This window comes from Plectropomus leopardus, chromosome 20 (genome assembly GCF_026936395.1).
Source record: "Plectropomus leopardus strain MGB_pleo_1.0 chromosome 20, ASM2693639v1, whole genome shotgun sequence".
NCBI lineage: Eukaryota > Metazoa > Chordata > Actinopteri > Perciformes > Serranidae > Plectropomus > Plectropomus leopardus.
The window spans coordinates 24,179,183-24,196,255 of record NC_142195.1 but is presented as its reverse complement, the minus strand read 5'-3'; the positions used below and the strand labels follow the sequence as shown (position 1 = coordinate 24,196,255).

The following is a 17,073-nucleotide window of genomic DNA, read 5'->3' as shown; positions in this document are numbered from 1 at the left end:
GTTAAATGAAGCGTCTCCCTAAATGTTTCGCAAAACCTGCAGATGATGCAGCAGTTCAAAATGGAGTAAGATGTAATTTGGTGGAATAACACAAGGATGGTTTCCATTAACCCTCAAATCGTGCAAACTGAAATTGCATAAAATGCACCTAAAAGTCAATTTCCAATAACTTCCATTTATTGCATAAAAGATTTTACGCTAGCATGAGGTGGTATTTCAGGCAATTTGAAAAAAGCCATATTTCCCTCGGGCATGATGCAGCAGGCGCTACAAGAGGGGATACTGCATTGCATAAATCGTCAAAAGTTGAGCAGATCATCCGGACATTTTGAACACACAATTCCTCTGTGAAATCTTAGACTATCACCTCCCTGAAATCCCTAATACGGGGTCACTCCCATGAATAAGGGGCTCGCTTTTGCATTATTGCTCGCGTAACACATCTACGTCGCCTTCGATTTGAAATAATGACAGCTGTGTAGTGGCTGCAATAAAAAAAGGCTGCTGATGTTTTGAACATCGCCATGCTTCTTGTGAGAGGCGTCACATAACATCACTCACTAAAACAATAGTCTTTTATCAACATTTCAAAAATATTGCTAAAGTTTTGCACAAATGGAAATCCGCCGAGTGTTTACCTTGTGATTGTACAGGCATGGCGGACCAAAAAAAAAAAAACCCAACTAACTAAGTCCTAAGTAACCTCGAGCGACGCAGCGCTGGTGTTTTTATCAGACACCGTGTTTCTATTTACGCCTGTTGCTTGTTTTCAAACCGCCACTATGGATGAGAACCTGCTAATTCATGAAGTTGAAATGAAGAATTATCTAGAAAATATTTTTTTATTTCACAACGACAAATGAAATAAGGTGGCAGCTAGCTGGAGGGAGGTTGACAGGAAGGTGAAAGTTTCTGGTAAATGTTTGCTAAAAACAAACATGCGGTATGTCTCATTTACATGAGACTTCTCACAGTGGCAGTAATGAAATATATTAAGGTTAATTTTAAACAAAACAAAAATGTGTCTACATTTGTCACGCCCTCCTGGTGCAGCGTTGATGGAAAGACCGCTCTGTGTTGCATTATTCATGGAGAGATTGCTACAGAATGATAGTGCACAATGATGAACTGCAATTTTGTTCAGTCGAGTCTCTGCAAGACTCTTTTTGCAAGGTCAGAGCTCAGACAGAAAAGATGTTTTCTGGGGGAGTTTTGAGATAATTGTTTTTTCTTGTAGCTCTAACAAAAGCTGGGAGGGACAGAGAACAAAATGCACCGTAATCCACTGAATATTTCTTCAACCTTTTTAGGTAACATTTTATGTCTCTTCAAGAAACTCTCAGAGGTCACAGGCTTCACTCTGCACCACAGGACAGCCGAGTAATCCGATGCTACACTTACTACCTTCATTAATCTTTAAGCGCTGCAAACAATTAGTCCTTCTCTTTTTTCCAACATCTCCCTCCCTGGTCGGCTTTCTAGTGCTTCTCAGTGAGACGTGTCAAACACAGCCACCTGATCTTATGATCTATTATCCCTGACTGTAAGGGAATCCCCTGCAGCAGAACAGAGCCGGGGCTGTTCGTTCAGACATGTCCTGAGTTACCTCTCTGTCAGATCAGGAGCGGGCAGAAACGCAGCACTTAGAGCAGCTTTAGTGAAAGGGAGATAAAATTAATTCACGGCTTAATGCCCTCTATTAGAGCCTTTCAACCATACAGTCTCAGGAACTCACACAGAAATGAAATTCAGGAACTAAACTCGGACTTTAAATATTCATTTAATGCATTTGAGTTTCCGTCACATGTCAAGAAGAGCGAAGATTAGGCAATTCAGATCTTATGACAACAGTTTGAGACAGATTTTTGCAAGATATGAGGACATAAAGTTATAGTGTTCTTTGTAATATATCTTGGGACGTGCCTAAAACTCCAATTCCTCACATGGTTTCTTGAGACTAGCTCCAAAACTGTACAGGTTTTTTATATAATTCACAGGCTTAAATGTTATTAAGACTTGAAGTTATGCACAGCTAAAGGTGAGGCCACTTTGAGTGACAGGTGGGTACCGATGCTACCAGGGAGACAACATTCATTAGCTTATGTAACCAAGGTGTAACCCCAGACTCACCGAGAACAGCAGTATACTCACTACAGCTGTAGCTATTTCAGTGTTTTTTTAGTTCATGGAAGTTAACCCTTTGAAACCAGGAGCGACATCCCTTTTCTTGTGCTGCTTTTATACACTTTGCACAATTTAAACTCTGAACCCTGAGCAAATTGGTGTGAACTCTTTGAGGGAAAAAGGCAACTTGGTAAGAAATGTTCCATTGCAAGAACTGAGAATATTTATTAAATTATTTTTTAAAAAGTTAGGGGAAAATAGAGAAAAAAAATTATGTACCAGAAAGATTATAATTTTTAATTACTTTTTTAATTTGTATTTCTTTATTTTGTATTATTATTATTATTATTATTATTATTATTATTATTATTATTATTATGTTTATTTATTCATTTATAAACACATTTTCAGGTACTTTTCTTGTACTTTTTACTAATTTCTTGCTATATTTTTGGGTTGTCTTCTTTTGTTGCTCATTTCCTTCCTCCTATGCGTTCAAATAAAATCAAGACAATTTGTTTTGTTTTTTTAGTTTTTTTCCATAGCAGGTTCACTGAATGGTTGAATGATTATGAAAATGATGTGAATCATATGCTATGGCCTTCAGTCACCACCATCATCAAATCACCAAATAAAGGAATATCTTTTGGAAAAATTGTGCTCATCCCTCAGGAGAGTTTAATAAACTTGAAAAAAGTATGACGTTGGCCACGTCAAACCATTTCTCTCCACACTGCTTGAAGAGTAATCTGTCTCCATTCTATCACAGACCAGCCCACGACGAGCTTTGCACACTTCGGTCAGATCACTTCACGATGTTTGTGTTTCCATGTGTTTGAGTTAAGGCGCGCGCACATCTGCATGTACGCGACACACAAATCCCCGAGTATGTTTGCATGCATGTGTAAGAGGCTTATCCATGCAGAAGTTACATCATAAAACAACCAGCAGACATGTAATCTGCACTCTGCACACTCGCTCCCACGTTACCCATCACGCCACGACATTTCCACATTTGACTGCATTAGCCTTAAATCCAGACATCGTGACCGGAGGAGACACACACTGCCTCTGTACTAAGACACACACATTTAGCAGCTGGATTTTGGTCTGGTTTTTATTATACTGCATGCAGCAAAAATGGAATTGATCATATCATTTCTCTGGATATTTCCTCTATTTCGCTGTCTTGATGTTTGCTTGAGGCTTGCTTGAAAATTAAGATGAACGTTGCCTCTCAGCCAGTTTAGGAGCACTTTTGATGGTATCTATGTCAGCAGAAACCTACATTTAAGCATTGATTTCTCCCTTTAGGGCAACTAGTGATGTCCTCAGTTGACCTGATCTCATCGTTCTGGCATCAGACAACACAAAGCAGTTTGTTTCAGGACTTCAGTTTTATGATCAAGATGTTGAGTTCAAGATGAAAACTGACTAAGGAAAATAAAAAGCCACAACTGGGTGTATTCATAAGAGATAAGACCACCATATCTGAGTGTTATGAATCATTATTATTTTTAATATTTCTTTATTATTTTACTTTGTGCTGTTATCCTTTCATTCGCCTCTTATTTACAGTTTAAGTATTTTACTTTTTATAATTACTACTGTTATTTTATTTATTTATTTGGGGTTTTTTTTGTTTGTTTTTTTAGTTTTCCATTTTTACGTTTTATCCTGCTGCTGGTGTTTCCTCACTAATGGTAGTGTTTTCTCAGTAAATGTGAATTCTGTTTAAGATTTTTAATATTTTTTTTAATAATAATAATTTCATATGCTAATATGGATGCGTGTGTGTGTGTGTGTGTGTGTGTGTGTGTGTGTGTGTGTGTGTGCGCATGCGCACATGCTGAAAAGTGCTATACAAATAAAGTCTGACTGATTGATAGACCAGAGTTTAGTGAGAGTCAAACACCTGTTTTCATCCACATTCATTGTATTTTTAAATGTGCTTTTATATGGATCATTAAAATAGCTAAATATACTGCTAAAACTGAACTTACTGTCTTTTCTATTCAGCTGCATAGATGCAGTAGAGAGAACTATACTCTGGTCCAAACTACAGTCATCAGCTTTGACTGTTCGATTAGTCATTTCAGTATCAGCTGACGCCCATCAGAGACCTTTGGACCTCTGCTCACTCTCTCTCAACGAAACCGTCTCAGTTAAATTGCAACAGATTTAAAAAGGGTGTGTCTGAAATGCTGAATTTTTTTTATTATTTGCAACATCAATATCCGATTCATCAGTACAAATCAAATATTTTGGGCTGTTTGAGCTATTAGTGACATTTTGGAGCACATTATCATGAGATAAACTTGGCAGCTCCCAGACATAAGACATCGAGCTTACAGGGTGTGTGAAATATGTTGCACAGGTTTTCAAGTGTCATGAGGGATTATTTGTTTACAGGTGAAATAGGTTCACAGCTGCAGCTGTTCCAGGGCTTAGAAAATACCAATTCAGGACAATGCACCTGAAACCCCGCTGTCTCCTATAAACAAGTGATAAAAACTGACAAGAAAGACGAAGCAAACATTCAAAATATTATTTCTTCTTGTCTGCCAAAAACACAATTTCCCAACAACTATGGACCTTGCAATGTGCATGTATGCTGACTGACTAAGCAAATCTTTAAAAATGGAAGCAGAAAGAAGAAAAAAGCAGAAAGTCTGTGGAACTATGAAATGCCCTGAATTGAACATGAAAAAAAAAGCCTTTTTTAATTCTGGATTAATCATTTGATAATTTAATTTCTACAGTGTCAAGAAACACTTAAGAATGCAAGGTTGCTTTTTTTTTTAAATTCACACATCAGTCTAAAAACCCAAGGACATTTTATTTAGAATCTTATAAAACAAAGAAGAGTAACAAACCTCACATTTAAGAAGTAAGTAAAAAGTACAAGAAAATAACCAGAAAATGAATAAAAACAAACGGTAGGAGCATCAACTGACGGGCTTCGAATGAGAGCACATCAATTATTGCTTTATTGTGCTTATTCTGTGGCATATATGCAGTGCATTCACACTTTATGAAGGTAAAGAAACATAGAGTTCCTGTCATTGATGGAGCACATCCTGCTGAAACTCAGTGAGACGGTGAATGCTGCTCATAACGTCACTTGATGCTCATTCATCTGTTCTATAAACCAACCACGCAACTTTTCATTTCAATCTTTCTTCTAAAACTGCAGCTCTATGAATCGGCCAAATACATGCCTGGAGTGGAGTTATTTTCATCCATGACAAAGGACGAGCTTTGTCTGTAAATGTAGGTGAGGAGGGAGAGGTCGATGGAGGATTAGCATGTGGGGGGGAGATGGAATGATGATTTAAACCTCTCATGGCTTCACAAAAACTGGACCAAACATTCACACACACACACACACACACACACACACACACACACACACACACACACACACACACACACACACACACACAAACAAACAGGTTCACCTCTAAATACGGGCTATAAAAGAAATAAACTATGTGTCCTGCAGTGAGTTATTCAATGTGGTTTCTCACTTCAAAACCTCACAGCGCTTCAGCCCTCATAGCAAATGCCACATCCTGCTTCTCTGCTGTCTTCAAGACGATAACACCCTTTTGCAAAATATTCCTTGTGCAACCAAGTTTTCCTTTAAAAATCTCGGTTAGATTAACCTGCATGGTTCAATTTAAATTTAGAGTTGCAATAATATGTCTTTTGGCCTCTTGGGTTAAAATATCCCAAAACCAGCTATAAAAATATCTGGCTTTATAGCTGCTTTATGTTTTCTCTTGTTTATCTCATTTTAGTTCATCTGCTGTTAGGGTCTTAACAATCAAATCAACATAAAGAACTGGCGGTCTCCAGTTTGACAGTTGTGTCGCCTCAAGTCACCTGTGTCTAAGCCAAAAAGTTGCACATGATCACACTGCAAAGACCACAACCAGTGGCCATCTAACACGTAAGTGCTGAACAATAAGTCTCCATATCAGCGGATGGCGGTACTCTGTGTTTAACACTCAAAATGGGAAACTGGAAGACTGTTGTGACACTAGTTAGCCAGTTAGCACATAAATGACATAAATCCAATGTTAAAAGAACAAAGCGGATTTACCGTGGGCCAGTGAAAAATAAGACAAAACATCACGTTTCTGCTAAAGCGCTCATTGGCTAAAAAGATAAATAAAATGAAAAAGTTACCAATATATTGTGTATATTTTGATTTCACACCCTCTTGACCTTAGTTTTTTTACTTTCCTCACTTCCATTTTTCTTCCCATGCACTGAACTCTACGGTCAATCTGAGTGATTTTATTCACAGATGGGCTCCAACATTCAACGGCAATTCAGCCTGCTGAATCGGCTGAAAATAAGCCAACGAAGGCCGACTATGTGGTACACACTGCAAAAACTGGGGTGACATACCAGCTTAGGTATCAGGTCCTTTATACAACTATAAATGAGATTCCTGCAATTGAATCACACTGTAAATAAAATGTAAAAAAAATGTATCCTAAAGCCAATACTACAAGAAAAATGGGGCTAAAAGCTTCAGATTTGGAGGTAATTATCTGGCTTCTACTGTCAGCAAGTGACAGCTTTCACATTACAAACAGCCGACTGATTAATCATTAATATACAGAGGAAATATTGATCATTGCAGCTTTAAATATCGGTTGGATTGATATGATCCATTTACCATGTGGATGTGCATGACCACATTATGTTACATTCCACAACATACCAGCACAACCATAAACCAACTTCTTATCTCCCAGCTGACAAGAGGTCTATCTTTAGTTTCTTTTGTTGGCACTAATCAACGTTTTGTTCCACTTCCACAGAAGCGCGACATCCTCTCTGCGTTTTACAAAGCATAGGAAGTGGGGCAGCTTTTTAGAGAGGAAGAGGGGGGCAGTGATCAGGGGTGTGTCTGTGCTCATCATTGTGAACGAGACACAATCCTCTTATGATAGACCTAAATAACCAGCCGGGGGTTACTGTGGGCACAGTGTTGGTTATGGAGGTCAAAGGATAGTTATTATTAACATGACTAAGTCCAGGGGGAGAGGGAGCAGCTGGAGCCAAGATTTCCGGCTGACAACACCGCGTCTACGGGCACGGTACACTGGCAGATGAAGTACTGTACATGTGGATCGATGCCATCCGCCCACACTGAAGGGCAGCACAGAGGATGGAGTCACTCTGAGTCACCGGCAAATCATGTGTCATGTTCCTAATTTCTGGACAAAGACAGCGAAGTCTGACGGTTTAAAAACCCTTTCTTCTTCAGTTTAAGATTATTTATGCATACAGTATGATCCTTTATAACAAGCCTCAGAGGACAATACAAACAGAACAAAGAGAACAACAACCAAACTTGTCAGACCAGGGAAGAAAACCTTAACCCTTTGAAAGTTTGGACAAAGCTCTGTAGGACGTTTAATGTGACAGCAGCTTCTATATAATATAGTAAACAAGCTAATTACGCTACCGACGGACCGGCAATGTGCGACAACATTTTTTGCCAACAACTGATATCAAACAAAAGCAGGAAAATGTGTTGGATAAAGTTGCTGTGAGCTGTAAATTCACCACTTCTAAGCCGAAGAGAGAAGATTACCTTTTTCAGAGCCTCACAGTGCGTGAGAGTATCGTGACAGTCAAGAGCACTCTGTCCGCCACAAAGTCTGGGCTACCAAAAAAAAAAAAGACTGCTTAACTTGAAGCAATCTCTGTCAACTGAGAAGTCTCTGATGGTTTCCAATCTCCGACTCTCAGGGGGCAGCCCTAGAAACAAATAACCCATTTACAATCACTTAAATTTAAACAGACTGGTTACTCATTAGTTGACAAACGCAGCCTATTCCCCAGATTTTTTTCTGTGGTTATGGTCTAGCTTCTCCGTAGTGATACATGGCTCAGGTAAGCAGCGCTCAGCCCCGCTATCTCTTGTGTGTTTAAGAAAGAATGACAAAGAAAAAGGGAAAGAGAAAGGGGAAGGTGGACTATTGCACATAACTTGTTAATAACGTGACATTACTTGACGTGAGCCTCCAATTGAACAGCCAACAGTTTAGGCAATTTCAGCTTGCTTTCCTGGAAATTCGGCAATTGTTTTTCCATCCTCGAAATCAATCAATACAATCACAGAAATTTAGTTAGTAGTAGTTTAGTTAATATTTAGTCTTGTCCAATACCGTGCCACTGCAACACTTTGTATGCCTTGATAATCAAATTGAAGCAGATATTTCAACTTAACAGAAGGTGCTTTCCCTAGTAACAAATTACTTTTATATGTAGTAGTAGTACAAACTAGAATTTGCAGTAGTAGTGGAAAAGTAGCTGTTTCATCGATAGTATTAGTAGTACCAATAGTGCTGGTAGAAAAAGTACTATTAGTAGCACGAGTAGTAGTTGAAGTTGAAACAGTGGTTTTATTAGAAGCAGGAGCAGCAGTAGTAGTAAAGTACCAGTCATGGACACATTTAAAATCACAGATTTTTGTTACATTATTCACCCTCTTCACTAACATTTACTTAAAGGTTGATATGTAAAAATCTGTTCTCAGGATCTCTCGCTCATTCTTCTGGTGTTTTTTCAAACAGATCTCTTATCAGTCGCCCTCGAGGCAGTGATGTCATGATACACTCAGGCCCCTGAGTCTAGACGGTCACATAGAAACCTCAGATCAAAGAGATACTCATACACTGGATTTATTGATTTATGCCGTGTCAGTTTCACTGAGTTTTCTTTGGACACAGTGTTTGCCAAAAGGAAATCAGCTGAAGTAATTAATAAATTGTTAAAACAGCATCAATCCATTCTGTAAGCAACTTCTTCCCATCAGTTTCATGTCTTTTTGCTTCCACATAACCTAGCTCCTGTTGGGTATTTCAGATGAGCATGCATTACATATGTTAATCCAGAATCGGGTTGCACTTGACTGGCGGATTTTTGAAAATTCCTCAGAATTTTTGTTGCTGCTGTTTAAATTCCTCTTGATGCAAATTTAAAAAACACACTACAGCAGAGCACATCTGCTTTTGTTTCATGTTATGTTGTGTAGCATAAAAGAATGACAGCTGCAATGGCAATAAATGAACATTGAACATGCTCCTACAGTGTTGGAGGTCAACCCAACCTCAAACCACTTGATAACAAAGAATTTGTTTCTCCTGTGTGATACCTCTGCAACATCCAAATCAAAGCAGTGCAGGCTGAGACAATATACACCAGATGTATATTGCACACACAGAGAATGGTTTGTCCTATCATTGTCCTTAATAGTTTCTTTGTTGAGCTGTGCGGACAGGTGCCGACTTGTCCATGATAGAACAAACATGGCGGTTTAACCCACGGCCACAGAGGAAAGCACAAACTTGTTAGTTAAAATAACATTTAGACTGAAACAGGGAGTAGCAGGATGAGTTAGTAATTCGCTGACTATGCATAAAAGAAGCAAAAGTTGAAATGTTTTGTCACAAGCTTGAATGACTTATACCATGTGATTCATAAACCACAAGTCTTAAATAGGCTGCATGATAAAAGGCACAAAGAGTGTGATCGTGTGTGTGTGTGTGTGTGTGTGTGTGTGTGTGTGTGTGTGCGTGCCTGTGAGATTCTCTGTGCAAACCTGAGGGGACGTCTAGTCTTGTTTACATAGAGCCGGTGGCTTGTATCACCGCAGATGATGATTGGGTTACAGTGAATGTTTGTGTTTCTACCTTGCTGAAAGCTACGCAGAGATCCTGTATCGTCATCAGAGATACAAAAGAACTACAGTTAAGGTATCACATACACACAGCGCCGTTTGAGAGTCTACTTAGACACACTGCGCAGTGAAGATACAGATAAATGAGAACACAAACTAAGCAGGAAGTCAGATCAAGTGGACTCTCACTTAATGATTCATTTCCTGTTAGATTTGCCACTCCAAAATGTACAGCATGCAGTCAGCAGGACTGTGCATTATACAGGAGGAGACTGAAGCAAACAGACAGGCTGGGTACGCCCGCTGCCTCCAATCGATACCAGTCCCCGTTAATTCAGAGGGATCCCCCGCTTCACAATCAGGGGATTTTCCATCAATACAGCAATTAAAAAACAGAAAAACAAAGTTTGTAGAAGACATCTTTATGTGTAAAGTTCTGTAACAGGACTGATATTGACATGAGTTTTAACAACATAATATAAAAGAGTCTGCTGAGCGTAAATAATTCTAAAAAAAAACCTAAAAAAAACAGATTCCATTTAATTAAGACATTCTTTAACTCATTACCATTTTTTTTCATTGATTATTCATATACTGTCCATTGATGGCAACTAGAGTTGATTATTCTTCATTGGACAACTGTTTATAGGGAATTATTCTGTCTGTGGCCACACCATCGCCACACCATCCTTTCTTTGTTACCTTGTTTCCTGCGTAGCCGCTGAATGTTTGCAAGTAAATCATACGATATAAACATTTCTTGCAATAAAAGTTTCAACTGGGTGGTAGTGCCTTTTTTTACATTAAGTAATGTGTATCGTCATCTCATTCATGCACTTTATTCATGCTTTCCTGACTCGGCTGAAACAACCGTCTTTGTGAGGAAGCTAATCAATAGAAATGCCGTCTAATGGCCTCCATCATCAATAATACAGCGAGGCTGTGAATTTGGCCTCTACAATCAGCATCTCAGAGAGCTATCTGTTTATTAATATCCCTCTGTATTTATTTCATCATATGAGTTGGTGACTGTGCACTCATGACTCACAATGTAACGTAAATAAAACACTAAAAAAAAGATCCATACTGCTCATATGGTGCTGCAATCTATGCAATGGATGCCATGTGGTTATCAGCTCAGATACAGAGTCCACTTTAATAACATGCAGACTGTTCTGCCTCAAAAAGCCAAACAGCTCTTTGGTTAAATATCTAAGGGTGGATTCTGCTTTTCATGACCGCTGTGCACATTTCTGACAGGAAATGGCAGCTTTTAAAAACGACTCTCAGGAACTTGCAGCCAGTGAAAGAAAAAAAAATGGGAAAGCTGACTGAAATTTACTGCTCTGCTTAATTAAAGCATCAGCATGGAAAATCACTCTCTGGTTAAAAAGGTTTCTTGCTGTTTGCATTCATAGAAATCCTTTAATTTGGTAGAAATTGTTCAAAAAATGTCCCCAGAAGTGGACTCAAGTTTAATCTGCAGCATTATTATGATACAGTGAATGTTGTTTTCAGATTACAGCCCCTGTGATTCATCATCTGATTTAATGAGACATTGTTCATCAAATAAATGCAGGAAAAGGATTACATGAGGAATTTGCTCTTACGTCCAGATTCGCAGTAACAAACTAACAAATTCCTCTGTATTCTCTCCTCGAGACACAAAAACAGGAAATTCTCACGCTTGCACAAAGCAGAGACACTCGTGCATTTTCCTGCTTCAGCATGATTCAAGCTGCCTGATTGATGGAATCATCAGCGGCCGTGGTTGAGAGGGGTGATGTCAGTGGACACATAATGCAGCCTCTGCATTTACGGTACATTACCGGACAAGCTGAAAGCCTGGGATGGAGCTCAAGTCTCCTCAGTTTGAGCACCTTTGCCCAGAAGTCAGTGGAGGACTTAAAGTGGCAAAACAACACCATCACCTTTCAAAATACACCTTCACAGAAAAGCTTTAGTGTCATTTGATATCATATGAGGGACAAGACAATCATCAGTATGTGCTTTAAGGGAGAGCAGGGACAAAAGTATCAGGGACGGGTACAACACAGACCTTTACTCAAGCCTCATGCTGACTGTGAGGTTTTTGCAATCTTACAAGTTTAGTGCAGCTACACTCTGTGGCATGGATCTTAATAAACTTGGGTATGACTTCAAGTTTGATGTATACAGACAACAACAATTACACATACTGAATACTACATACTTACGTCCGTCAACACGCATGAAAAACACATTGTCAGCGTGCATCGTCCATCTATGCTGCTACAGTGTTGGTAAACTACAAATCAAGCCCTCGCTATAAAGGCATTCATGTGTGTTGAAAAAGTCTGAGGATGAGGAGGAGGAGAATGTGGATGCGGTCATAGCTGGGGAAAAGAGGCCAACCTGGCATGCCAATTTTGCAACAAGTTTAAAGTAAGTATTAGCATCTACTAGCATTACTGATCAGTGCGTCGTTTCATGCTGCATTTCTATTGGTTGGTTAGCTGCTAACAGCAGACACACAGTGAGATTGTCATCCCAAAATTTCAGAATTTTATCCCAGGCTATCTTTGAGCACATAACCATGACAACAGCCACCCTTGAACCTCTCACTATGAGACGCAGGACCACCGTTTTAGAGCCACAACCAAAGACGACATTAAACATAGAAAAATGATTTGTGAGAAGCATGCTCATTTGCTTGGAGGATTAACTGAAGCATTAATGAACTTTATATGCCAGATATATCAAGTATTTATTTGTTTTGTGGTCCCCGCAGAGAGGGCCACAAAGTCTGATTGCATCTGATTTATTTATCCAAAATTTTGAAAAACAGCTGGTATATGTAATGGAAATCTGCATGTTGCTCAATAAAATTCAGTTACTCTAAATAAATGCATCTTTGTGCAAAGAGGGAAATACTAAAAAGTTATACTTCCATAAAAAAAACTGCAAAACAACAAACATTAGAAAAAGACTATTATGTTGCACTGGACAGCAGGACACTAACTACACATTTAACACAGCAGAAGGTGGAGAAAACTATCAAGAAAGTAAGAAAAATAGAGAAAACTCAACTTTTTGCCTTCACATCACAGTTACTTGTAAGAATGTGTTGAAAATGTTTTAACCTTTAACCCACTGTCGCGCCTGCTGGATGTAGCACACTGTAGAAGTTTCACAGACTGCTGGCAGTATGAAAAGTTACGTAAATATGAAAGTCGTAGTCAAAGGTTAGACTCCTGTCCTTTCTGTGATTGAGGTCATTTTTTAAAGAGACTGCACATTAACATAAACTGGGTATAATGCACAGCACAAGTACGCAAGTAAAAACTTCAATATGATGTCCCTACACTTTGCAAAGGTCTTATATTTTATTACTTCAGTATGTAGGTGGACCAACCCAATAGCAGTGGGTGGTAAAGGGTTAACCCTTTGAAGTCTGTGCAAATTGGCTTGATTTCTGTCAAAAACATGAAAACAAGTTTTTGAGCCACGAATGAAGAAATTATACAAATATTAGCAAAATTGCCAGCCTGAGGCATCAACACAGTTACTGAAGTTAATTGTCTGACCCCTCTTAAAATAAGTTTGGATATTTGGCTTTTTTTAATGTTGATTTACTTTCTTACACATTTAAAAAACACTTTACTTTACTTGAAGCGATAGGTTCATTATCAGCGTTTTCAGTTACTTGTGATCTTTTTGTGCAGAGTACTGAAACACACTGTGGTTTTCACTTTTTTGCAGGTGTGAAAACAGATTTACAGTAATGAAACTGGCTGGACAGACCACCAGTAAAAACAACAGACACTTTTCATGTTCTTACAGCTGACACTCTTTTCAGAAGCTTTCCTGCTGTCTGTATACGCTCCAAGGACGGCCCTCATTCACCGCTACTTGGTTTAATTTGGGAAAGACGCCTGGTGTCAGGTAGAGACTGTCCCCAGTCGTGTGACCTTACAGTGTGACAGAGCTCAGCGGGAGTTGTGACCTCTGTGTAACGCCATCTGCTTCAGGTCAGCCTTTGCATGACGGCAAATTAATCTCACTATGTACCTTCCTGGATCTGTTATTGATGTTCTGGAACGGCATGGCAATTTACGTTTCTTGTATGCATTCCGTCTTTTCCGAATTTGCGTGTGTTTTCACAGGACATGTCGAGTTTATGCTCTTAAAATACATACAGTCCTTCAAAAGACACCTAAAAAGTGCCCAAAAGTCTTCCATGTCAAGTTTATTTCTTTAGGTTTAGGCAACAGAATCACATGGTTAGGTTTAAGAAAAAAGCTCTTTATATTACAGTACTTGCTGGCAGTGTTACAAACCTCCCCTACCTGATTCATGCCACACCGCTGCAAAAGGAGCTTCGGTGCGTCGGCCACTGATAAGGCAACGGTATTTCGCGGTTTCGCCACTGCCTCTCAAACTGACATCACACCATCACAAAAGGTGCGTCAAATTCTGATGTCGGCATCACAGATAAAGTGGCGTCAGCATCTTTCCAATATATGCCAATAAGGCTCCTAATGAACACTCCAAGGGGGGTGGTGGTGGTGGATAGACTCAACAAACCACAGGCTTTTACCTGAGATCCCAGTATTCACTTCCAGTATGAATGTAAAGCCAAACTATGATTTTTTTTGGAAACCAAACCATCTGCTTCTATTTCCTAAACCTAACCACCTGCGCTCTTGTTGCCTAATCTTAACCATGTGCTTTTGTTGACATCCTGGCACTGGTTGACATCCCAGAACATCAACAACAGATGCAGGAGGATACGCAGAGTGTAAAATACGTATGTGATATGCAACGACTTGCAACGTGTTGCATATTATGCGAAAGTATCAAAACTCCAAAGGTCGATACATTCACCTGCATCAACTCACAAGTACTGCAGAAAGAAGTATACTGCCCATCACAGTAAGTGAGGGAGACAGGTGTCATCTTTTCTCTGCTATTTTACGCACACAAAATAAATAAATTGTAAAATCGGTGTTGTGCATTCCCTACAGTTGCCAGAAATCACCTGCTCGTCGCTGCACTTTTCCAGGAGCCCTCTTTATTTACTGTCCTTGTCAGTTAACATACCTCTGGGCCAGACTCCCTCTGAAAAAGTGCTTTAGTTAAAGTTGATAGCACCCTCCATTATCAGACAAGAATCCCCGCAAGGATCGCTGCCACACAATAGATTCTTTGTGTACCTCCATGGCAACTCCAAAAGCTGCTCTCCACCTTGCTAACCTACTTTACCCCTCATTATTCCCACAAGTTTGTCTGAGATGTTGGTGCTATGAGTTTTTAATGTCCCCTCACTCTGTTAAACATGACTGAATAAAAGAAAATGCATTTTGATAAAGCCACATATTTTCGTGGCCATAATTTTAAAAACTTGTCCATTACTTTTCAAAGATGCCATTTTTTTCTTGCCCAGTGTGTTTTTAACATATCAGATTCAACCTCTGTCAAGACATAATTTTAGCGTACCGCATGATGTGCTTAAGGACTGTCAGAAATGTGAAAATCAATGATAATTACTGTTTTCAGTTTCTGGCTGTGTTATAAACTATGTCCTTTTGGTGATTTCTAAAGGCAACATGCCAGTCAAAAATTGAATAAAATAAATAAATAAATAAACAAACATTGCCCCCATTTTTCCATTGCCAAAAACATTAACGAAAAAAATGTCTTTAAAATCTGCTTTTCTTAAAAATATATTTTTTTAAAAAATCGCGAAAATACTTTCAGTTTTCAGTTTAAAAAAAAAAAAAAAAGCCAACACATTGGGGGGAAAAAAATCTTTAAAAAAAATCTTTTTTTAAGTTTACTATAAAATAAAAACAAAATGAAATAAAAAGACAAAGAAAAAAATCGCCAAAATTTGTTATGTTTTCCTTTAAAATCGCCAATAATAATAGTAATAATAATACAGATAATAATAATAATAAAAGAAGAAGAAAAAACTGCATAATTGTGTTTATAAAACAAAAGCACATTGTCTTTTGAAAAAGGCAATCTTTTATAAATTCTCTAATTTATTACATGAATATAACCAAATTTATTAAACACAACACATTTCCATGATTTTTCCAAAACTTTCAATCATTTACTAGTCCCATGACTTTTCCATGTCTGAAAAATGTGCAAAAAGCCATGAAGTGTGTAACACCTGTTGTTCTGCCTTTTCAAAAATGTTTCTCAACAACATCCCCAAACAATGTCAAGGGTTGGTCAAAAACCAAACATGCTGCAAGAAGCAGGATGTGGGTTTGAAACAATCCAACTGCGGAGCAGCACCAAACGGCACAACAACAGAGTCCACGGCGGCTGCTCGTGTCATGTGTTGGGTGGAAACGCTGCGTCCACTCCCAGCGCAGCAACACCAAAATCCGGGACCAAATCTTCCACACAATAATTAACCACTGACACAACCACGCGGCTTGTATCTATCCTTCCTCGTGCCCACCTTCACGGAGGAAAAGTTTATTTAGGCAGCGTCGATCGTTCCCCGCGCGCCCTTCTGAACCAGACACGCTGGCAACATTTTCCTCTCCACAAAAACACACTGAAGCACAGCTTACCTTTGTACTGCAGCGAGTTGCCGGTTCGTATTTTCACAGTTCCGCTGATGGACTCTCCCGGACCGTAAACCACCTTGTTGTTGGCAAAAGTGATATCAAATTCTTGAAGCTTCCCCATGGCTCCGCTCCGCTGCTCCGCCGCTGCGCTCTGCGTCTCTCGATGCTGCTGCGCTCTCACCTGCTGCCGCCCGCGAGCCCCCCCCCCAGAGACCAGTGACGTCACTTTCAACCCGTTGAAAGTAATGGGAGGGATGATGACCGATGTTACCCTGCGGATGATACACACATCACGCTCAGCAGCCGTGGGGTCATTCAGGGTAAAATTCTCATTAACCTCTGAAAAAAATGTTTTATTGCAGACCTCAAACTGTATAAATCATAAAAAATAAAATAAACACAACTATGATAAAAATGACAAAAAATCAGTGTTTTGATTTAATAAACGTATTTCACCTTAAAGACTGAACTACTATACTTCTATCTTCTTCTATCTTTCTGCTATATGTTTGTTAATTATATATTTCTATAGGCTATTTTTACTGTAAACATACTACACACTGTCTGTGTATTACAATTGTCCCTCGCAACTTTCAAATATGGGAAAAGTACTTGGGATTATTTTATTTTTCATTTAGGCTATTTAATTTGTATTTTTGTTATACTTTTTTT

The 17,073-nt window shown here is 39.0% G+C and overlaps 1 protein-coding gene across 1 annotated transcript in view; it reads right to left on the bottom strand.

The window, feature by feature from the left end:
• arrdc1b (arrestin domain containing 1b) overlaps positions 1 to 16,599 on the bottom strand; it is a 44,149-nt gene extending 27,550 nt beyond the window's left edge. Inside the window, exon 1 of the mRNA XM_042508700.2 lies at positions 16,405 to 16,599. Coding sequence (XP_042364634.2) covers positions 16,405 to 16,522 — 118 coding nt within the window. The 5' untranslated portion in view covers positions 16,523 to 16,599. The remainder of the gene's footprint in view (positions 1 to 16,404) is intronic.
• Between the last annotated feature and the right edge of the window lie 474 nt (positions 16,600 to 17,073).